The sequence below is a fragment of the Prunus persica genome, chromosome G6 (assembly GCF_000346465.2).
Source record: "Prunus persica cultivar Lovell chromosome G6, Prunus_persica_NCBIv2, whole genome shotgun sequence".
In the NCBI taxonomy this organism is placed as follows: domain Eukaryota; kingdom Viridiplantae; phylum Streptophyta; class Magnoliopsida; order Rosales; family Rosaceae; genus Prunus; species Prunus persica.
In genome coordinates this window covers 2,975,322-2,998,880 of record NC_034014.1, presented here as the reverse complement: position 1 = coordinate 2,998,880, position 23,559 = coordinate 2,975,322, and the positions used below count along the sequence as shown (strand labels likewise).

The 23,559-nt window shown below is 36.8% G+C and overlaps 5 protein-coding genes across 6 annotated transcripts; 2 read left to right on the top strand and 3 right to left on the bottom strand.

Moving 5' to 3' along the window:
• On the top strand, positions 781-2,872 carry LOC18774914 (methylesterase 17). The gene is made up of 4 exons (XM_007205621.2): positions 781-1,140; positions 1,237-1,377; positions 1,746-1,880; positions 2,485-2,872. Exons 1-4 carry the CDS (start codon positions 844-846, stop codon positions 2,764-2,766), a joined length of 855 nt encoding a protein of 284 aa, XP_007205683.1. The 5' UTR covers positions 781-843; the 3' UTR covers positions 2,767-2,872.
• LOC18772637 lies at positions 3,035-4,786 on the top strand. Its single transcript, XM_020565043.1, has 4 exons — positions 3,035-3,433; positions 3,549-3,628; positions 3,928-4,162; positions 4,365-4,786. Exons 1-4 carry the CDS (start codon positions 3,340-3,342, stop codon positions 4,478-4,480), a joined length of 525 nt encoding a protein of 174 aa, XP_020420632.1. The 5' UTR covers positions 3,035-3,339; the 3' UTR covers positions 4,481-4,786.
• LOC18775079 (eukaryotic translation initiation factor 2 subunit beta) lies at positions 5,241-8,888 on the bottom strand. The gene is made up of 10 exons (XM_007205650.2): positions 8,736-8,888; positions 8,353-8,405; positions 7,576-7,684; positions 7,417-7,472; positions 7,281-7,335; positions 7,078-7,172; positions 6,825-6,970; positions 6,450-6,592; positions 6,160-6,245; positions 5,241-5,519 (listed from the first exon to the last, which is right to left on the bottom strand). Exons 2-10 carry the CDS (start codon positions 8,398-8,400, stop codon positions 5,442-5,444), a joined length of 816 nt encoding a protein of 271 aa, XP_007205712.1. The 5' UTR covers positions 8,401-8,405; positions 8,736-8,888; the 3' UTR covers positions 5,241-5,441.
• Positions 15,623-17,528, bottom strand: LOC18772665 (pathogenesis-related genes transcriptional activator PTI6). The gene has a single exon (XM_007206722.2). The coding sequence runs from the start codon at positions 16,952-16,954 to the stop codon at positions 16,028-16,030; it is 927 nt and encodes a 308-aa protein (XP_007206784.2). The 5' UTR covers positions 16,955-17,528; the 3' UTR covers positions 15,623-16,027.
• LOC18773699 (ubiquitin-conjugating enzyme E2-17 kDa) lies at positions 20,060-22,752 on the bottom strand. 2 transcript variants are annotated; one of them, XM_007206036.2, is made up of 5 exons: positions 22,616-22,752; positions 22,321-22,417; positions 21,696-21,823; positions 20,847-20,951; positions 20,060-20,480 (listed from the first exon to the last, which is right to left on the bottom strand). In XM_007206036.2, exons 2-5 carry the CDS (start codon positions 22,388-22,390, stop codon positions 20,337-20,339), a joined length of 447 nt encoding a protein of 148 aa, XP_007206098.1. In that variant the 5' UTR covers positions 22,391-22,417; positions 22,616-22,752; the 3' UTR covers positions 20,060-20,336. The 2 variants fall into 2 exon arrangements, with proteins under 2 accessions (XP_007206098.1, XP_007206097.1); XM_007206035.2 differs by lacking the exon at positions 22,616-22,752 and adding an exon at positions 22,504-22,537.

The following is a 23,559-nucleotide window of genomic DNA, read 5'->3' as shown; positions in this document are numbered from 1 at the left end:
TTCACTGACTTTGAAGATATTATCATGTTGTTAAGAGTAAAACCTACAGATTTTACTTGCTTACTCTTGAGAGCTTTTGTCATCCTATTAACAATTCAATAATACTACAAGCACAATTTTGACACATCAATTGATAAGACATCTTTTTTTATTTGTTCTGAAAAAGAAGAAGATCTAGAGTGGGCTCGCAATGAAATTCAATTAAACGAACTACTAGTACTACCACATTAGTTAGTTTTCAAAATTGATGTAATAAGTTGGTGTTTTCAGTATTACATTTAACTACTATGATATGATTAGTGTTTGTAATGAACAAAAACATGATAAGCGTCTTAATACGATTGAGATATACAATACTTAACTTAGTCCACAAATATTGATTACTAGGTTAAGGTAAGAAGAACAAGAAAAACAACCTTCTCAAATAACATTTGGAGTGCCTTAATTACTTATAAGTTATAATGTGATTGGGGGCAGTTAGGTCGGGTCGATTTTGTTGCCCTACCCTCTTTGCTCAAAGAAGAAAAAAGGGAAAACCTTATCTTCTGCCATCACATTTTGGTTTGATTGGAAATGTCTCTAACTATCTTACGTAAGTAATGTATGCATCAAACGAAGAGACATATCAGAAAGAAAGACACATGAATTAGTAAGAAACATTATCCACAGGCCTGTCTACGTAGGACATTTTTGTTGCATAGCTACTTGGTGACGCAACTCAGTTGGAGAGCAACTAGTTAACTTCCTACGTAAGTAAATCACATCAAATCACATGTACCTTATCATCACATATGATAAGGTAAGGCCAGAGGAAACTAAAACAAAACTGAAGCTCTATCCTCTATGTCAGGAGGAAGAGTGGAAGAAGAGAAAGAGCATACAAAGAGTGAAATGTTACCAACATACCCTCATCATCATCATCGGCAGCAGCATCATTTGGTTCTGATCCATGGCATAGGGCATGGAGCTTGGTGCTGGTACAAGATCAGGTGTCTCTTGGAAGCATCAGGCTACAAAGTGACATGCCTTGACCTAAAAGGTGCCGGTATTGACCAATCTGACCCTAACACCATCCTCACTTTCCAAGACTATAACAAGCCGCTCATTAACTTCTTGTCCAATTTGCCATTGGATGAAAAGGTGAGTTCACCCTAATTAATCTTGCTTAATTAGGCTGATTATGTTATGTTGATTTAGTTTTGTGGGGATTAATTAATAATGTTTGCTATGCTAAAGGTAGTACTTGTGGGACACAGTGTAGGAGGCATGAGCTTGACGGATGCTATACACAGATTTGCTAACAAAATACATATGGCAATATATGTTGCAGCAACCATGTTAGAGCATGGATTTTCTACCCATCAAGATTTCAAAGATGTAAGATTCATTTCTTCCTTTGTTTTTTTTGGTTAATAATCTTAAGCCTTCAGTTCTTTACTCATGTTATTTTTGTCTAATAAGAGTTCACAAAAAGGGTTTTTTGAGTAGCACTGGGAAAAGTTATGTACCATGGTGTTCAAGCATGCTACTGCATTGACATTTTTGTTTTCATAAATGTATTATGTTTGTATATTCTTGTTATCTTATTTGTTTAATTTCATTTGTTTAATTTTTTTTTTTATACAATCGATAATACTCTAAATTACTCTAATCTACGAGGGAGGGAGATGACACTCGAGTACAAGGAATTGCCTTGACTAACTGGCCTAACCCATGTATGCTAATTTTCTGTATTTATGGAGTAGGGAAAGCCTGACTTATCTGCATTTGGAAACGTCGTCAAATTCATATATGGGTTGGGACCTGACCAGCCTCCAACTAGTGCCATAATGAAGGAGAATTTTCAGCACCAAATCTTGTATCAGATGAGCACTCTAGAGGTAAGCAGTACTAGTACTACATAGTTTACATATTCTTCTTCTAATGCCTCAAAATAGTAAGAATTCTTGGATATTTATCTTCCCCTTGGGGCCTTGATCATTTCTTTTTCTCTACCAGATTGAATTAGATTATACTAAATTTTATAACCTTGTATTAGACAGTGTTGTGCAGAATTTAAACGAATTCTTTCAAATTCTAAATTCCCAAATGTCAAAATCGACACCGGAAAGAAAGCCAGAGGTGTGTCAAACTGGAGACCCTTAAAATGCCAAAATACAAGCCTGAAATACAGTTTTTGCTGAAGAGCCCTGAGAGACTCTGCACATTATAACACATTGCAGTGCAATCAATATTCAATATAAATTTCCGTCCAGTTAAATACAACATACCAAACCAGCCCCAAGTGCACTATTAACTGCAGCAGGAAGATACATAAACTGATGAAGTGTCAACCTCACCAAACCACCAAGACCACAACAGGCCATCTCAAATTTACCACAGAATTGACTTCTCTTCTATTACAGAGTGGTTTAGTTTAAGACGCAATGTGTTGGAACAAAATACCAAATTTATTATAATTCTCTTTGGTATTGAATGTTTCAGGACTCAACTTTAGCTTCAATGCTGCTGAGGCCAGGACCTGTGCTGGCATTGCAGGGTGCTCGATTTGAACGAACTGCGGATGCCGCTGATTGTGTGCCAAGAGTGTACATCAAGACCATGCAGGACCATGTTATAAAGCCAGAGCAACAAGATGCCATGATCAAGAGATGGCCACCATCCCAAGTCTTTGTTCTGGATAGTGATCATAGCCCATTTTTCTCCACACCCTTTGTGCTCTTTGGATTGTTGGTTAAAGCATTGGCTTCCATCAAATGTTCTTAAAATTTGGAGTTTTTAAGTGCATGCTTGTTTTTCTCTCTTAATGCTCTGTAACACTCTCACAAAATGACAATAAGTTTTCATAGTAATTGTACTCATTTGGAGGATTTCAAGACTTTAAAGAACCAATCCAATAAACTTCCAAGCAGAATGAGAATTTAGAGGAGAAGAATATTATCCATCCGTAGATGGGCCACCTGTGGACAGCAGGACTAAACACAACAAGATGACCAGAAAAGAACAGAAGGGAAAATTCCATAAGCTATGAAACTCTTGTTTTTATCAGCTATGGTTGTCTCATTTTGTCTGCTGAAAATGGACTTTGTTTTATTATCCTTGGTTAAATCAATGTTGCTACATATATACTAGGCATATACTGAAACAGACATGAGAGATTCATATGTTTTTGGCTCTTAGTCTTTTTTTTCTCTTCAATTATAATGAAGAATTCAACCCCTCGTAAAGGTTATAAATGTTTCGATAGCGCAGAAATTTTCTCTTAGACTTAATCCCAGATTAAGTTTTTAGAAGAAGAAGAAGAAGAAACAGCAGCAGCACGCAGTTTCTCTTGAAGGGATGGAAAATTACAAGACCTTTGTTGGTGGAAAGATTGGGTTGATTTGTTTCACTTTGGGGATGTTCCTTGTGTTTCAAAGTGCTCATGCTTTCAGTATGTATTCTTCTTCTAACTCATCGTTCTTCTTATATACGATTTGAAAAAAATAAAAGAAAAAGGCAAGATTAATTATTTGTACTGAACTGATGATGTTTGGTTTGATTTTCAGATAAAACAGCGCCCACACACAATGTAAATCTAAGCCCATTCGCGGGTTGGATGAGTGCTTTCTATTGCGTGAACAAAACAGTAAGAGTACATAAATTTACACGAAGACTAACGCTCTCTTCTCAAACGAATTTGGACGTATTATGTTATTAAATTGTTAACATAATACTATATTTTATAAGAAAAAATGCATTCGACCAATAATTCAAATTAACAGTCTAATATGTTATGTTCATCAACTGATCAATCGGCATGACATGTTACCTCCGGCAAGAAAAATAGCTGGTAAACATACATAGATAGGTGTTATTGTACATAATATGAATTTTGGTTAATAACTAAGAAGGAATTGTAAGTGTGTTGGTGGGTGTTATAATTAGGCACCTGTTCATTGCTCGCCAAAGGGGCAGCTGACATTCAGTGGAATAGTGGACGTGGCCCCAAGTGAGAAGGCAGACTATTGCAGTGATACAACAGGGTGCTCAAAACACGCCTTGGGTGTGCTTGAATGCATCTACTTGGTCAAAAGAGACTTCTGGTTTCATAACAATGCCACTGTAGGATTCCTCAATCGAACCATCACTGAGGGATGTTCCAATAAAAATAATAATTCAGGTACTCTTTTTCTACTTATAAGCAAAGAAATGTTCTCTTGTTATACTGTATGTGTACGTCCACCTTAAATATTTATGATACTAATTAATGAATCAACAAGATTGATTTTATTAATCCATAAGTATTTGTCCGACTAGCGAAACTTTGATGAATGGCTTTGATTTTTTCGATTACATTAATTGGGAAGTCTTGGAAAATGCAGGTATTTCAACGGCGAATTTCAAGAGCAGTGGGATGAAGGTGTACCAGAAGATGTACATACCATTTGTTGCATCACTGTCAAGCTTGGCCTTCATAGCCATGTCCAACATCATGTGAAAAGCTTTTCCACCGGCTGTGTGATAGTTCGGAAAAGTCTAGTCGAGTGTACTCTACAAAACCCTACAACATATTATGCAAATAGAGGCAGGCAGAGCCATCTACACTATTGAAATCAATAAGGATCAATACTTCCATCACTAGTATTATTGCATATGTCTTAAGACTCTTTTTATTTTTTGTTTCTACTTATTTTAATCCGTATAACATATTTTGTAATCGTGTTAGTCATGTTGTAGCAAAACCCATCTATCAAATTCTAAGGAATGTTTTGGCATCTGCAAATTGTTTCAAATTTCACAAATTTCCATCAACTCCAAAATTTCAGTGAGTCTATGCCAGGAAAATGGAAACCTCCACCGTTATATCATAACCTCTGTCAACAAGCATAATTGTTCTTTACTGGATTTTTGTTTTTGTTTATTTTTTATTCAAGCCATTGGAGAAGAGGAATTCGAACACATGACCTTGAATGAGAACCAATTTCTCGTTTTTGCCCATCAACACCAAGCATGCCCCTTAGCTCTTTGAGTAGCAGTCATCATTCAATCCAACTCCTCATTGACTTTTACGTCAAATGTAAACTAACCTACCTAAACTAACAGTGCTTAAAAGATTGCGACACACGACCCATCCAAATCTGAAATATCGGATCCAATCCAATCCCATCCCAGGGGGTGACGGTCTAACTTGCAAGAGAAACATGCAGAGGAACGCACATTCAAACGTCTCAGAGTTATCACTAAACAGAAAATAATTGAGCAGCACTAGCAAAGGCCAAAATATAGGAAGGTCTGTAATCACTAAGCAGAGGTAACTGTGAAACAACAATACAAGAGAAAATTTTCCTCAATATCCAAACGTCACAGCAAAAATATTTCTGTTGTAGATGCCAAACACGCAACTCAAAAACCCATTAACTACTACAAGTAAACCATGAGTCCACAATATTATGCTAAGATCATGTCCCAGCGTTCCTTCGTCCAACGCGAGCCACAAAACCAGCTTTAATTGGAGCAACTGTTCGTCCAGAACCACACTGCAAAATAAAGATTTATCAAATAAATTAGCCGGGAAGCTGAAAGTAAGACAAAATACCCTCAATTTTAAAGAATTTTAAAACCAGAAACACAGAACCATACAAGATTGGTAGCATATTGCATTGATTAACCTAGAAACTATGGGCATATGAGGGGAAAAAAAAAACAAGAAAAGTATTCCTTCACCCTATACCCTAGGGTTTTGTCCCAATACCCACCCACCACCCCTTCAAAAGAACAAAAAGAGCAAAATTTTAAACGAGGCCTCAGAAATAATATAGGTTACTCCATCATGAGCAAGAATCGGACAATGTAGGCAAATCTTCAGATCATCATAGGCCTCTTGAACAAGATGTTAGGTAGCAGCATAAAAATGCTAAAACCGTTCTTTATTTGCTTAACAACTTCCTATAAATCAATACCACTGATCCTAAGACTGATGTATGAGGGTCTACTATGGATCCAGGGGGTTGCCAATCTATGGGATAGAATTCAATCAATGCCCAGAGTACCACTATCAATGGATAATTCTGAGAATATTTCATTCTTACCGAATACGTACAGAACGTTAAACTATTAAAATTAGCAAACCAATAGACAACTAAAATATTAGAGAATGCTAAATTCTAAGACTGTTACCTTCTCGCATCTGAGAAAGAAGAGACGATTCTCCTTTGAAAGTATAGTGTCTGGACTTTTGCACCCAAGGCAAATGACATATTCATCTGGGAAAGAAAAAAAAAGTTATATAAGAAAAAATTAAACAATAGTAACAAGTGTGAAACACAACATAACACATAGAAAATGGCAGATATAACTGCCAAGCAGGCCTAATCAACAATGCATCTTGCAGAACACTCAATCGAACCATGTCAGATTAACGACTGTAATAAAAATTAATAAATCAAACCACAGAACTAGGTACTTACTGACATATCGCCGCAGTATTCCTTCAAAATTCTTCGGTGCAAATCTTCCCTTGACGACCAACCTCTGTTGTCCATCAAGGGATCCACTTGTCCCCAGTTCAGCCAGCAAGAAAGCCATGACGTGATCTGGCTGCCTATGCATCCTGTAAACACCATCCGTAAACACCAAAAAAAATGTATTTTTTCTTTGTCAAATAAGACATTTCCACAAAAATAGTATGACAAACAAACATGACCACCAAGGTAAACTGAGAAACCACCAGAGGAAGATTCTAATGGACAAAATAATTTAAATAAAAGGAAGGAAACATATAATGCAGATGAGATAAAAAAAATGATGGTTTTGGTTTATCAGACAAGGGAACTGAAACATACGTCTTGCACAGATCCATGAAATTCACAAAAACAGTTTTCTTTGTGCCCTCACGAAGTACTTGTGGAGGCCTCATAACTGTCCTACGCCTGTCTCCAGCCAGCTCCGGGTTATTCTCACGCAGAATGTTAAACACCCTATCAAGAAGCTGCAGACATTGCATTGAAAAAATAAATAAAACATATATGTACAAGGGTCAAGGAACCATCACTGAACTGCAAAAGATCTGTAATGGAGATGAAATAATTTACAAACCTCCTCATATGTGTAATCACGATCACTCCCCTCCCAAGGATAGGATGGAGCCTCAAGAACAATTCCTTCACCTTCCTCATCCTCGCCAGCGCGCTCTAAAAGGCCAAAAATATAAAATCTTAAACAATTTTTTTAACGACATAAAGGTTGCAGGCATTTTAGAAGGTTAAAAAAATAAAAATAAAAAAAGTTAAAACACTCACCATTTAAATCTTCCACTGCATCGCCACTGTCTTCATTCAAGATACTGGTTTCAACCTATAATCACATCCACCACCAAAAATCAATATCTAGGAAAAATATTCTGCTTGTAGACAGTGGAAAAGCTTGGAAACTTACTGGCTTCTTCTTCTTCTTTTTCAAACCAGAAAATGTACTCTCCTGCCCATCAGAAACTGCAATGACCAAAAAGATAAGTACCGCCAAAGGTGATGCATGTATAACATAATTGTAAAAGAAAACAGCACAGAGTAATCAACGGTTGTTCAATTAAACAACCTGCCAGGTTTTCCGTTTTCTCAGCCAGCTTGTCCACAGAATCATCATTAATATCCTGAATTACAACCTTCTTCTTTTTCTTCTTTTTAGTAGGATCAAAAGGGGCAATCTGCCAAAAAGGATGAAGAACCACAATAATTAGTTCTTGTCAAGAGACTCGAGGTATCGCACCTTCACCTTGATATAGCTAACAACACTACCATTCTGAACCACCAAATTCTAGCTAGGAGATCACAAAAATTTTTGGAGAATGCAGAAGAATCTGGATAAACTTTCCCCTCGAAAGCACAATTTTTCTCATTGGTTTCTTATACATCTAAAGGGAAACTTCATGGAAGACTGACACTCCCAAATAGATAAAGATGCACTGTCCCAGCAGAAACGTTTTATCAGCCATATATTTCTCCTACTTCTTTTATTGTAATAGATAATATAGTTTCCAGACTACAAATAGTTACAAGCAAAGGAAACTTTTGACAAAATTCACAGGTGAGCCTTTCTTTGGAAAAAAAAAGGGGGAATATCTAGTCCAATTTCAATAATGCTATAATCGTATTCAAGCTCCAATAGCCAAATTAGGTCTCAAGGCTGAAGTAATTATTAGAATTCTCAAATAAAAAATCCAGCAATTCTCCAATGAAAACCAGAACAATACCTTATCTATCTTAAATTCCAAAATGAACTTAATGCACGACAGGTAGGGAATCAAAATTTCAATCATATAAGACCTGAAACTTATCTATCGGATGGGGTGCAATTACAAAACCTGAAACTTACATCTGGTACCACCTCGTCCTTCACCTCATTCTGATTGTCATCTGCCATGTTTGCTGCAAAACAAGTGAAACAATATCTATCAAGGACCAAACCCTACATACACCGAGAACCAAACAAGCCCTATAACTCATAATCTCTCTATGTCGAACTATTTCAAGAAAACCAAACCTAGAAATCAGAAAAACCCTAGCACACAACCAAATATAAATAAAGCCCAGAACGATTGCGATACGTAAACAACATTTATTAAAAGAAACAAAAATCAGAAATCCATTCAAGCAAGCATTGCTTGAATTCCCCCATCCCGACCAAAGCTTTAAAAACACAAACAAAACCATAAATAAATAAATAAAGAATGAACGCAAAGAGGTCAAGAATCATACAAAGCAAACCAAGATTGGGTAAACAACTGGCGATTTTGGAAACCCTAGCTCTCGCTCTTCGCCTGTTAGTGTTTTCGCTTCGCTCTTTTCTGTGTAGTTTATTCGTTTTTTTTTTGTTTTTTTGTTTTTGCTAGTTATTTAATTTCTGGGTGAGTTGGGCGGAAATTATACACGTGCAACAAGGCCCAAAAAGAGCTTAATAGCCCATTGGGCCTTCGGTTTCAGTTTTTCTTGTTGCTTGCCCATCACGCACTTGCTACCTAAAAACAGGGATTTTTTTTCCGCAGATGGTGCTTGATGTTTGCCAAATTCCTTATTTCCGTCGCTCATATAAAAATTGATTATTATCGTCCTTAAAATTGTAAGCTGAACATCAATGTCGTCCTGCCGTCATTTAAAACAGTAAAATACAACAATGTAATGTGATCGTATAACTGTGTTCTCGAAATAAGTTTTGTCAAATCACGAATGACAAAAACAAAACAAAAAAAACGCAATCTGATAATTTCATGAACCTCAAAAAGTTTTGTGATATAAAGCAAAATTTGGGAGTTCTAGGCACAAGTGGCCATTTGGCAACTTTCGCCCCAAAAAAAAAAACCCCTTTTTGGAAATCTGGCCTCTCCCATTGTGGATTGTTCTCTTTCTTGACTAGGAATACATACCTGCTGAAGCTTAGTAACAAATTTCTGATACAAATCACTTAGTTTGGGTGTGTACATATCTCCTTCATGTCTTTGATCTTCAAATCAAACTCAGCAAGACAAAGATGATTAGAAAGTACTTTGTTGCACCTAGATGCTTGCAAACACCCTCATTTGCATGTCTAGTAGGAGTTGTCGAATCTAGAGCTCAGCTGGTACATAGTTATATACAAAGATATGTGATAAATTGATACAAAATTTGCTGTAACTATTTATGATGAGCACCTTCATACAATTTACAAACCTTTTTTATGGCAGGAACTAAGAAACAAGTTTCTGGTGAGCAAGTTAAAGAAATGAAAGGGAAGAAAAACAAAAATTTCAACAAAGAACACCGCCATGGAATCTCAACTCAATTGAATTTGACTCCTCCCCATCGCCATGGAATCTTTAAGAAAGAAAAGCTACAAATGATGGGTCTTGTCGTGAATTTGGAAGCAATTGAATTTGACTCCTCCAATCGCCTGTGTCAATTCATTGAAATTTTTTTTTGGGGAAAAATCCGAGTATAGCCGGGCGGCTATACTTTTGAACCTTTCCACGCGGCTCTACTGTTTGAGCATAGTATCCTGTTTAAAAATAGTATAGCCGATCGGCTATACTCGGTTTTATCAATGATTTTAAAAATTCGTATAGCCGGGCGGCTATACTTTGTTTTTCCTGTATTTTTAAAAATATAGCCGTGCGGCTATACCGGGTTTTATTAAATAATCGTTTATATTTAAAAAGTATAGCCGCGCGGCTAAACGATTTAAATATTAAATATACAAAAATAGGACGCCAGAGAGGGCGAGCCCTTGACCTCCAGGAAAGTTTCCCTGTATCTCCGCTTGCAGGCAAGTGTTTCCCTCGCATTGGCTCCAAAGTCAAAACCAACTATACCTACCTAACATTGAGATTCTGTGGTTGTATTATTCACAGAAAGAAACTACTCGAATTTACTGCCATACAACGAAATTGGAAGGATTCACATAGATTTTTTGTTGCAAGCTTGACATATTGTTCTGCTGAATTGCTGTTACAGAACCTCTGTAAGTTCGTTTTGGTAACAATCCCATGTAGAAAACAAGGCCGCAATAGTTAAAAGGGAGATCAAATCAAAGGCAACGGCTGCTCAATGGTAAGATTTGAACAACGAAGGAATAAGAGAAGTGATTACATACCTTCTCAAGTTTAGGTAGTAATTTATTTTTATGCATTTCATGTAGTTCAGTCAAGTACATCTCCTTCATGACTTTGATCTGCAAATCCATGTCAGCAAGACAAAGATGATTAGAAAGAACATTGCAGCCACATGCTTGCTGCAGACGGCATAATTATCACTAGATTTCATTGTTTCTTACTAGCACATGTTAATAAGAAACTATTGGTCCGGCTGACAAAACATTGATGAATGGCTTCAATTTTTTGATAATATTAACTCGGAAGTCTTGGAAAATCCATCATTAACTCCAAAATTTCGGTGAATCATAAACCTTTGTCTGCACACATGACTGTTATTCCTCAAGTTGTCGTGAGGATTTTGTCTCTAGTTTCACAATTTTTCAATGTTAATTTCTGAATTTTCAATCTGCATGTTCGTCATTGTAGAGAGTCATATTCACTTCTTTACTAGGTTTTTCGTTTTTTTATATAAGCGATGTTAGGGAAGAGGAGTTCAAACATGTGATCTGGGGTGATAACCAATTTCCAGTTTTAGTCCCTCAACAATATTCATCATTGTAGAGACCCGCATTCGCTTCTTTACTAGGTTTTTGTTTTTTTTTTTTTTTTTTATACAAGCGATGTTGGGGGAGAGGAATTCAAACATGTGACCTCGAGTCTGCATGTGCTGCCTAAACACCAAGCATGCCCATAGCTCTATGAATAGCAGTCATCATGCAATTCAACTCCTGATTGACTTTCACGTTAATGTACAACGCCAAAAAGATAGTGACACACACGATCCAATCGAATCTGATATCCAATACAATCCAATCCAATCCAATCCAATCACATCCCAAGGGGTGACAACTTGCAAGAGAAACACATATTGTAGAAAGAAACATTCAAACATGATTCATAGGTTTTTATATGAAGCAGATTGATAAAATTCGAAGTCTCAAGCTGTCGTGGTCTCAAGTCAAAAGCAAAGAAAAAAGTTGTTTTGTGGAACTGTTATTTTCCTACAACTTGTTTTGTGGTATGCCTCGATAACTTATCTTCTTCGGCCGGAAAAGAAGAAAAACAAGAGCCTATTTGGGAATCTTCTTGCCTCTCCAATGATGGCCCTCCATTGTGAATTCTTATCTTTCTTGACTTGGACTATATGGGCCTGGCTGCTTCTAAACCCAACAGTTATACAGTTTTTTTTTTTTTGAAGAAAAGGTTTGGGCCGGTACCAGAATCACCCAATTTGCTCCATCAATCAATAATATGTCAATATATTATTTAGTAGAAATAAAATACTTTATGAACACGTATTGCTGTGTTAGAAGTTAGAACCAAAAATTATAATATTTTTTTAATAAAAAAATACCATGTAAGAGTACCCAAATCTAAAATGCAATATCACTAATACAATCTCCGAATTCACTTTTCAATTTTTTCATGGTTTGTTATTTCTTTAGATTGGGCTTGATTATTTCATTTTCCGGTTACTTATTCAGATTTAGCCACAATCAGTCAGGAATTAAGTATTTTTGTCAAACTTTTACATTCTTAGATTATGTGATTACTAATTATTAGCTTAATATACAATCATTCCTCGATTGCTCAAGCTTTCGCAACAAGTGGTTATGTAAACAACATAAGAAGTTACTAGATGATACTTTTGTGTTGTTAAAGTTGAAAGTTAAAAAAATATAACTGAAATAGGAACTTGCCCATTTGACGGGAAATACAGACGAATATAAGACAGAGAAGATAGGTTAGGCTTTACATTTGAATTCAAGTGTGTACATTTGACTAGAGATTTCAACTTGTAAATTAAAATTACCAGAGAGACAAAAATCACTGTGGGGCTTGCTGCGTCGATTATTTCGATGGAAAATAGATTGGGAAAGTTCTAAGAACCTTGACTGTCCAACTTTTATTTCAATTCATTCAAGGTCAAAGCATGCATGCTGCTTGTTTCCGCCCGCTCTGTTTTTATGCTTTTTCCAACAGCATTTCACCTTCCAATTTGGCTTTACCCTATCGCTTGGAAATTTCTCCCCAACCTTCATTTTTTATTTTTTATTTTTGGTTGGAGGGTGACATGACATTGTCGTTGGAAGACTTGATCAATGGACGGTCTTTGTTTAGTCCAATAGTGGGATGAAGAGCTTTTTGTTTTTCTTCATCGAAAATCAAAAAGCACTGCTCGGAAAAGTCAATTACGAAATTTACAGGACATGCTTTCAACTTCGGAGAACCTTCCACCTCTTTATTCGTTTTTGTTTTTCTTCGTTTTCCAAGCTAAAAACAATATATTCACATATGTGGTTGTGGTTGGGAGTTGAAAAATCAAACCCAAAACCGATAAAATTTAGCCACCCTGATTTGAAATTACGGTACCCAAATTTAGGACATAATTTTCATACTATTTATATTTGTTTTAGGGTTTAGGACATTAATTCTGCGTAAGTACTTTCGTGAAAATTCTTTAATAAGTATTTTATGTTGATGATTAGTTACATATTTTTAATCTGGATAGTTAGATTACATTCATTAAATGTATTGATAGTCTCTTAAATGCAATCTAACAATCGAAATTAGAAATATATAACCAATTGTGAATTAAAATTAAAATACTTCTCGAAAAATCTCTCATATTCGATTTTTGTTCAATTGGTTTTTGTTTTATCTATTATTTAACATTGTCATGAGCTGCATGCCTGGATATTAATTGAAAATTGCAGCCATAAATTATGGAAAAATGAAACCATTTATTCCCACTTCACCACTAGCTAGCTAGCCTCCGGCAACATATATAAATATACATACGAATATTATATATATCATGCAATGCCATGAGAGTTTTTGTACGTTTGGGTTGGTTGTTCTTATCCATTTGCGGGTGGGGCTTGAATATCTTTAAACTTTGCTGGGTGTCTTTATGTTTATGCCCCTCAAAATTCAGTCCGTACTGTCTCTTGTCACGCTTTTGTGCAGACATTATAAATACGTACGTATCTCCAATGTAAAATTTGGGGATTTCATAACATTCCAAGATAAATATCTTCGTCTTTCACTTGACGGGTCGTTTTCCTCACTAATTTATGCATGCCCTGTCTGTTACAAGTCTTCCACAAATGTCCGTCCAGTAAATAGTTCTACCGATGTAAAGGATCTTACTAATGTAGTGATTTAGAGTAAATGCTCCTTCATGATAGATTATGGGTTCGAATTTTAATATCGTTATAATTTGTGTGAGTTTAGTATATTATTGCCACTCTTAATATAAAAAATCCTCAAAAAATAAAAAATAACTATACTGACGACCAACGGATCAATACAATAAAAATCTATGCCTTGTGTGAGTTTGGGAAGCAAACAGTCATGCCTTATGTGACAATGACATACAAAAATACAAAATTTAAAAAATAAAGATTTAGAAGTAGGATATTATTGGATTAATGGTAGTATATGTCACATTTTGTTTTTTTTATAATACCATGTGGGGTGTACTCACTGGTGCTGAGCAAAGACAAAACAACCAATTAACACCAAAATGCATTGGCAATCTGGCACCTAAGTCTCCTATTTGGGATTTAGATTCAAATTAAATTAATCATTGTTGGTATTAGTGGCGGGAGGCGGCTGTCGATTATAGGCTCGTAAATGGGCCAGATTGGGCTATGGTTACTTTCATATCTGTTTGGTCACCAACCATAGGACCCACCAAATCCCTATTCAAGCATAAGCATGCATTTTCAATTCAAGCATGCCAATTCCAAATTTCTTTGAGCCTCTCCACATAGCTTTTTATCTCGCGTATCTCGGTTAAACCAATTGATTAGGACAGATAATTTATTTTTTGGTGTTGAAGTTCGAATCCCTCCTCGTAGATTAAACTAATTTAACTACATCTTGTATGATCTAAAGAAAATAAAATCTTCATTCCCGTCATCCATTCCCCTTGAATTGGCGAATTCAAATTCCAACTTTGCAGCCGCCGGTAGCCACGTTGGTTGTTTTATGCAATTGTACCAGGTCCATTTGAAATACCATCATGATGCATTGGTGTGGGCCCAGAGCCTCAGCTATGATTATTAACCACTAGTGACTAGCCACCGGTTCAATGTGGACCCCACTGGCCCACACACTAGCCTACTTGGTTCTTGTATTTCTCCATTTCAACAGTAAATGTAATAAGATAGATTAGGATTCTTGATGGAGCTTACTTAGTGATCCTTTACCTTATATGGAATTTCAGCCTTTCTATTAATGTATCTTATTTTATGATAAATATATTTTAACGTCAACTTTGTGTTGAAAGAGTCTTCAAGCGCAGTATAATAATAGGGTGAAATCCATATATTATGCCGATGATTTTCATGTGAATGTTTCATATGAGTTTTATGATTAGTTGTGTATATTTAATCTAAATGAAATCTGACTGTAGACATATGTGAATCTCACAATAAATTTCACAAATATCTATAAATAGAAATCGATACAACTTGCAACGATTCATTTATAAAATGGATTCTTTTTGTTATGGACACAACAAAAAGGTTTCATGGATTCACCTTATTGTGAACCCACTACAAAATTATCTTTGCAGAATAATGACATTATCAACAAAAACAAAGCAATTTAGATTACTTAAAAAAGAAAGAAAAAACAAAAAAGAGAAAAAGCGATGAGATTAGATATTGTCGTCTTATTTAATAGTGTTTATTTTATATCATATTTGATGGAGCCCAGCAAGGATATCCGACAAAATCCAAACTCCTTACCAGTTTGCTATGTGAAAGCAGCCCGTTTTGAACACGTGTCAAAAAGTATTGAGCCTCCCTCCAAGTGTGCCACTATAAACAGTGACAGCCAAAGCCGAAGCGAAGGCCAAAGGCAAAGAATTAGAAAGAAAATTCATTGGATTTTTTAAATATTATTTACAACAAAGCATATTAGATATTCTTCTCCATTTTAATATTTAATTTAGCCGAAATCAGTAATAATAATTATGCCTTTTGCTTTTCAACGCTAGGCGTGATGTCCAAGGAATCAAAGCACTCCTTCATTTATGATTTCTTCCCACCCCAAAAGTCTCCAAGCTTCTAAATTCTCATTGACAATATCAAATAAATTAATACTCTTTTTTAATTACAATTAAACACCAATATTTTTATAAATAGAAAAAAGAAAAGAAAAAAAATCACAAAATCGCCGAATATAATTAGATAAAATCGGCTTTACTCATATAATAACACTCCGTAGTTTGACTAGCCAAAATTAATTGGGCATTTTGGTAATTCTACATTATACACTCAGCTTCCCCTCCCAGTCCTACTATGTCACGTCACGATACTCACCCCGCACAGTTCTGACGAAATTACAAAATACTCCTTCGCACCCACGTGTTTCAGTGGAATCCGACACGTGTGAGCGTGCCTGGTGAATTTAGCATATGACGTCAACCCAGAAATCGTTGACGTCAAACTCGCCGAACTCGTCGTGAGCAAAGTTGTTATTATTCGACAACATAATATCGGGCAGGCTTAATGGCAGGTCGATGTCGAACCCAAAGGCGTCCACCTCGCCGTAACTGAAACCGTCGAACGGCGTTAACTCGTCGTACCGGAGAACGGAAGTTGGCGATGTGGCAGCCTCGTTGGGCGTAGGTGATCCGCACCCGTAGCTCTCCTCCGCCGCCGGGACCACCACGTCAGTAACGACCTTGGCTTCCGTCATAGCGGCGTTAGGAAAGTTGGTGACGGCGTCAGGACCTTTGAGCAACACTGCAGCTCTGTCGTAAACAGTGGCAGCTTCCTCCGCCGTGTCGAATGTTCCGAGCCAGACCCGTTTTCTCCGGGTCGGGTCACGGATCTCCGCGGCCCATCGGCCCCATGGTCGCCGGCGGACTCCTCGGAACTTGTTCAGCCGAGTCTGGTCGGATCCCGGCGACCTCGACCCGAGTTTCTTGGTGGGTCGTTGGTCTTTTCTGAGCCGTTTGGAATGACCCGAAGAAAATGAAGAAGAAGAAGAAGAAGAAGGGGAGGAGGAGGAGGAAGGTGAAGAGAGCTCGAGGCTGATCTGTCTGACATGTCGTTTGACTCTGCGTACGCCGCTGTCTTCTTCGTCGCTGGAGGAGTCGGTGGCGTCGGCGTCTGTGAGTATGATCCGGACGAGCTTTGGTGGGAGATGGGTCGGGTTCACAGGCGAGTTTTGGTTTTCGTGGGTGATGAGCTTGGTCATGGTGGTTACTTGCTCCGAAAATTTGACCATGGGGTTTACGGACGAGATGGTTTGGAAGCTTGTCATGGGTTTTGAGGGAGAGGAAATGAAATTGGAGATGTAGGTTTGTTCTTGAGAGACATCAAGAAGCATATACAGAACAAACTGTACCACTGTACCAGTGAGTTGTCTGTACTGAGTGAGGTTTTAGGTGGAATCTGAACTTTTATAGAAGGGTGATTTCAGAGTGGATCGAAGAGGAAAGAAATAAGGTGATGGAAAAGAAGAAGCAGAGACCTGCGAAGAGTACGGGAGGAGGAGGAGCGCCTAGCCAGCTAGCTAGAAGGGGCTTTTGGCAGATAAGAAACCGTACTAAAACCCCTTTGCAGGTTTGGGAAGAGAGAGAGAGAGAGACAAGTGGAGAACAGGAGGAAAACGGAGAGGAATGGGAAGTGTCACGGGTATATATAGTGCATGGAGTCATGGATACATAAGAGTGGGAGTGGACTCAGTATTTGAGTAATTAATACATCAACCTCACTCTCTTATCTTAGCTTTAATTTCTCAACTTTACTGCTGTTTTTTTACACTTATCTTTTCCGAAATCATCTCTGCTTTGTTTCCTTTGCTTGAGCGATGATGATGCTAAGGTTGTAATGTTAAACGTGTGGCACATAGCTTTGCTAAACTAGTCTTTGTTAATCAATCATTCTTCTGTTCGGTTTGAGGTGTCTTTAATTTTACACCGAACATCCGATTAGAGGAGTTATTTAGTCGAGTACATCTATAAGGTATATAAATTGTAGAGAAATATATTAATTCTGGTGCATGCATTCTTTCTTAATATCTTTCTCATCACGTAATAATAATATGTAACGATTATAAATTAGAATAAAGTATTACATAACAAGAGAAATATAAAAAAAATCAAATTTTTTTTTTGAGGAAATGACAAATGAAAGTGCGAATAACAATTCAATTGTTTAATATTATTTATTCGAAATGGGTAATATATATATATAATTTTCTCGTGAGTGAGTGTGTGAGCGGGTCATGGGTCATGAGTCATGTCGGGGAGTATAAAGCGGGAAACCTGCCTCCAGCTGCCTCTATTGACGTGTCAGTTGCCCTCTTCTGCTCTCTTCCCCAACCCCTAACTCTCGTTACGTTTATTCCACCAAAGAAAAGCAAGCCCCCCTTGACGCTCACAAATTGCCCCAAGTCGTGCCTCCCCCTTGATTTTTCTTCCCCATCTTTTGAATCAATTTATTCTAAAACAGTAGACCCTCTTTTTAATTATGTCTTTCTTTCTTTTAGTCCCTCTTTGTAATTTAAGCACACTAGAGTTCACCCAACATGGTCCTGTCTATATTGTCGGTAGAGACCCATAAATGGTGCATACAATACGACACTTTTCTCACAAAAGATTAAAATGCTACTGAAAAAACAGATTGTATACAATAATTTTGTCCATTGGTCTCGACTCAGATGATTAAACTTATCATAGTACAATGAACTCCAATTAACGAGAAAAATTTACAATGAATATATCACTGAGACGGTATATTAAATAAATCACGTATAATATGCATTATTGACTTGAAATATTGCTAGATTAAACCAATTTTAATTTACATGTTGGTAAAACCGACCACGCAGTTGTATGTAGCTCTTTTTCTCTGCCTTTTTACTGTCTGTGTGTATGTTGTGTCCTCAAAAGCATGCTGGGAGGAACACCTTTTTTCTCTTTCGGATGCATTCTTTCCACCTAGGATTTGGGAAGATGTTTTACTTTTTACTGTCGCAGTTCCTCTCCTAATAGGTGCATGCCAGGGCATGTCATGATCAGACATGGAAATATCAGCTGGACCCAATTTTTATTTCTTCCTGACTCCTTCAAACCTAAGTTGGTCCATTCATTACATTACCTTTAAAATAAATAAAAAAAAAATCACTGCCTAGAATAAATTGTGATAGTCTATTTTGCTAAGGTGGGTGCAGCCATGGGATTATTTTAAGCAAGGGATTGGGTTCAGTCAAAATACAATACATAGAAAAGGAAATTTGTCAAATGGGAGTTGCAGAATGAGAAATGGCATTACACAGTAATTTGATTTAAATAAAATAAGCCACTCAAATAGCGTTGAAAATTTTGCTAGAGTTGGTTAATGCTTGGGCAAGAAGCAAAGGCAACAGACCCCAATCCATCAATCAACCACGTGGAGCAAGAGCGATCAATCATGTACAACTAGAGTTGGAATAAAAAGGATTTAGGGCGGTTGCAGTGACCACCTTCGTTGCTTGTCAACCAAGCGATAAGTTAATCAAATTTTTATTATTTTCCCTCACATGTTATTATATTACACACTTAATACGATGGCCTAAAAAGGAAATTAATACGATTTTTCTTCCAAAGTTATATGTTCAATTCCTTATCATTTCTCTTCTTCTCTTCTCGACTTCTCCTCGACTTATTCTTTAAATCAAGTATGACCTACCTAACTGCTCCTTCCCTTTGTATTAGATAATTAGAATATGCATAATACAACAAAACCCATTAAGAATCAGAGATTTCAATACCGCCGAACTTGGGCAATTAACGGAGCGACAATTCAAACCACAAGGCCACGTGGTTTTAAACCTCAAAATTCAAAACAGAGCACATCACTCGTTGCCAAACATTGCATTTGTTTCGGCATGAGCCATCCATTGGTGTGACGCATTCGCATCCAATTCACATGTATGGGATTATAGCTACTAATGATCGAGACCCCTATGTTGAAGAGATTTTCGACCAAGCAAAAAGAAAAAGAAAAATACATATATTTAAAGAGATTTTTTTTCATATAAAAGATAAATACTACGTTCCTTTCATAATAAAATGGCTATAAAAAGAAGCTTTGCATATACTGTTATATGCAACAAAATTTACCATAAATAGACTAGAACAAGACTCAAAAGCAAAGTCCAACCACCTACACAGCTAGTTGATACTTTATCTAAGAAGAAACAAGGACAAAACCAGTGAAAAAGAAAGCCAATAACTATCCTACAAGAATAAACAAGGACAAAACCAGTTAAAAAGACGGCCAATTTGTTGTATGTTACCACACAATTCATCAATCTGTAACAAAATACATCTTCCGAACCTTCATACGATACGTACTATTATGTATTTTGCTTTTAGAATGTGTTTTCCTTCGGTGATCTTCTGAGGGGAAAGCATTTGCTAACCGATATAAGCAACCCCCGCAATCCTGCCCTCAAAACATTATTTCTTTGATCATTTTAAGGGTAGTAGATCAACAAACAAACCATTCGCTTAATAACAACATAGCAACAATACATTACAGTTGTTTTTTTCCTTCCCATCTCCAATGCCCCCAAATGAATATTCACACAATGAGAACTAGTTCCTTCATCAATTTTAAGTTCCACAAATGACAAAGAAATTTTCAATTTTTCCAATGTTTACTTAAGAGGAGAGGGAATTCATGCATTTGCATCCTTTTACAAATGCTGGGAATCTCCAATTTTACCCCATGGCATACTTCTGTGTCCAACTGCGGGCAGTGGCTTCATACTTTGCCCTATCAGTCTTGTACATGTGTGCAATTTCAGGGACAAGTGGATCATCGGGGTTGGGGTCCGTCAACAGAGAGCATATGGATAACAGCACCTGAACACAAATTTATTGAATGACCATTATAACCTATATATCAAAACAAATAGGCTGTTCTTCTAACTGCTATCTTGTAATGGAGCTGGCTTCTGTCCTTTTATCAGATTAAAATGATGTAATATTAACTCCATCTAATCCTACTTTGGGCATACCATGTTACGTTGCTATGTGTAACCCTCACACCCATCTTGTTAGAGTTGCATGTGCCGCACCACCAATGGCAAGTCAGAAGATGCAACAAGATGGGGAGTGAAAAGTAGGATTATTAGGATGAGTCAAAGGACATATCATTTTAATCTGATAAGAGGACTGAAGCAAGAACTCTTGTAATCACAAACGAAAAACTAAAATAGCTATACAAACCTTGGAAATGGTAAGTGCCGGACTCCATTGTTCTTTAAGAATATCAAGACATATACTTCCGTTACTATTAATGTTTGGGTGGAATACCTTGGTCCTAAATGCAACCTGAAATGTAACTCTGGTTAGCCTCTACATTATAAACTGTCCACAAATAAATCACCACAAAACATGAAAACGACCAAAACAAAGCAAAACATTGAATTGCCCGCTTAGTGAGATGATCTTACAAGAATCGGCTTTTTATCGTGCAACTCTAAAATCATTCTAAGACAACACCTACAAATATCACAAACTAAGGGAACACATAATTCTCATAACCTTATAAAGTTTGATTTAAAGGTAGAGCACCAATGAAACACGTCATCACTTTTGTTAAATTTACATGAATATCAATTTTGAATAAAAGAAAACGTTAATATAGATGTTCAACACAGATAAGTAATTATCAAGACTGATACACAGGACCAAATACTCTTATGGGGATTCTTGTTCACACACCCATGCCAACCCACCACAAAATCAGATTATTGATTTTGGAGGGGAGGGGGAAGGGGGAGCATCTTACTTCTCAATAAGTTCTCACACATATTACAATTTCAGAGATAATATACACAGGTTGCCATTGACAGAATTATCATTTAATCTGCAGAGAGCAGTTTGATACAATCACCTAAGCACATCAACTAAATAACAGAAAACTTTATCCCTTTTATTAAACACTGATGCAGTGTCCATTTTAGCCATTCTATGTCACACACAGCTCATACTTCATTTATCGTATCGTATGGAGGAATGAGACAATTACAAATTCTATAGAAACAAAAGGGTAAGGTTTCGCTTCTTTTTTACCTTTGGAGGCTTGAATGGATAATCTGGAGGGAAATGAATTGAAACTAGAAAAACACCACCTGCATATGGGCTGTCAGCAGGCCCCATAATTGTTGCTTGCCAATGGAACATGTCCTCGGCCACGGGACCTATAACCCATTAAAAGGTACACCCAAAGAAAAGCTTCTATATCAACCTCAAAATAAATAGTGATCAAAATATACATATCTGAGAAAGCTAAGATGCATTAGCAAGCACACGAGACAACTGGAAACTCATTAAAGTGCAAATATGCTACCATCTTCGATCAGTTAAAACATTAGGGGATGGGGGTTTGAATTTGAGCCCGAGACAACCTCCTCCTTAGATTAGAGGTGTTGCTCTCGATTGGGCCATCCACAAATATGCCATTCAACAACTCACAATATTTGAACATTATTTTCAGTTTTTTCCTCTTTAATGGATCAAAAGGGCCATGCTTATGCTAAACATCGTGGGCTGAAAAAGGTTGAAAGCCTTAAAATTAACCAGTTAATTAGCTGCAATTAATACTTTCTACAATCTTAATACAAATTTAAAATAAACATTTACAAGTCTGAGACAGAAACCATGCAAGGGATTGTGGAAAAGGGAAAGGAGCAAATACCAGCACTGCATGAGGTAGGAGGGTCTTTCTGCAAATCCTTAAGCTCCTTCAAGATGCGTTTTGACGCCATGGCAACACACAACCGCACAAACACAACCTGAAGACCCAGAAAACAATCGAATCAACCCCAGATCGTGAGCCTAAACAAGACCAAAACGACACCCAAATTTCCCAAAACCAAACCCTATTCGTAAAACAGACGCCGATCCGAAATCAGCAGAGATACCCCAGATCATATAAATAATGAAAAAACAACAACAATAATTACAGAGAATGGGATGAGAAAGGCAAATACCAGGAGATTGTGAACTTGTATTTGACAGAATCAGAGACTTCGTGAGGGGCTGAGAAGGGTAAAATTCCGAAAAATATTTTGTATTTTTATATATAAAAAGATAAGAAATAAGAAAAAGGAAAAAGCTTTGTTTCTAGAATTTTCTATTTTATATTCCAACTTGGCGTAGGATCCACGTCCTTATTACAACACCCTTACTCCATATGCCCCCACCCTTTTTTTGTCTTTGCTACGGAGTCCCTGAGTGAGAGACATTAATTTTAGAGATATTTAGTGATATACCCATTTCTAGCACTAATATTATAAATAAACCCTACACAATTGAATTCCTATAAACAAACCCAAAAAAAACCCAAAAAATGATAGCTGGCCTTATTGAATTTAATATTAATTATTAAATTACTTTGATGCCCTATTGAGTGCTTTGGGTATTTTTATGAGATTTTGGGGTTGGGCTTGTTTTAAGAAATTGATGGCAGTTTTGTAATTTATAAGAAGTTAAAAGCTTTTTTGTTATGTTGTAAATGGACTTTGGGTGTGTTTCTAAAGTCCATTTTATATAGGGTATTTTTATAATTTTGGCCCCCATATTGGGTATAATAGTGAATCTCCCTTAATTTTATCCGTGAACACATTCTCCGTTAAATCTTGTAATCGGGTCCCTGGATGTGTGGGCCCCACCCCGTATTCAATTAGGCGTGTACCGTAGGGTGTAGATTGGACCCATCCAAGGGCCATTATCAATACCACCATTAGATGTGTGGGCCACTATCAATACCCCTCAGCCTAACTCTGGCTTATCCACTCAATCATGGCATAAAAAAAAACGTATTTGTAACGAAATAATATTGTTTTGCTATTCTTAGTTAATAATATAATGATACGTAGAAAAGTTATTTTACGCTCTTAAATCAGCCCCCGCATAAAAGGAAATTAAACTATTC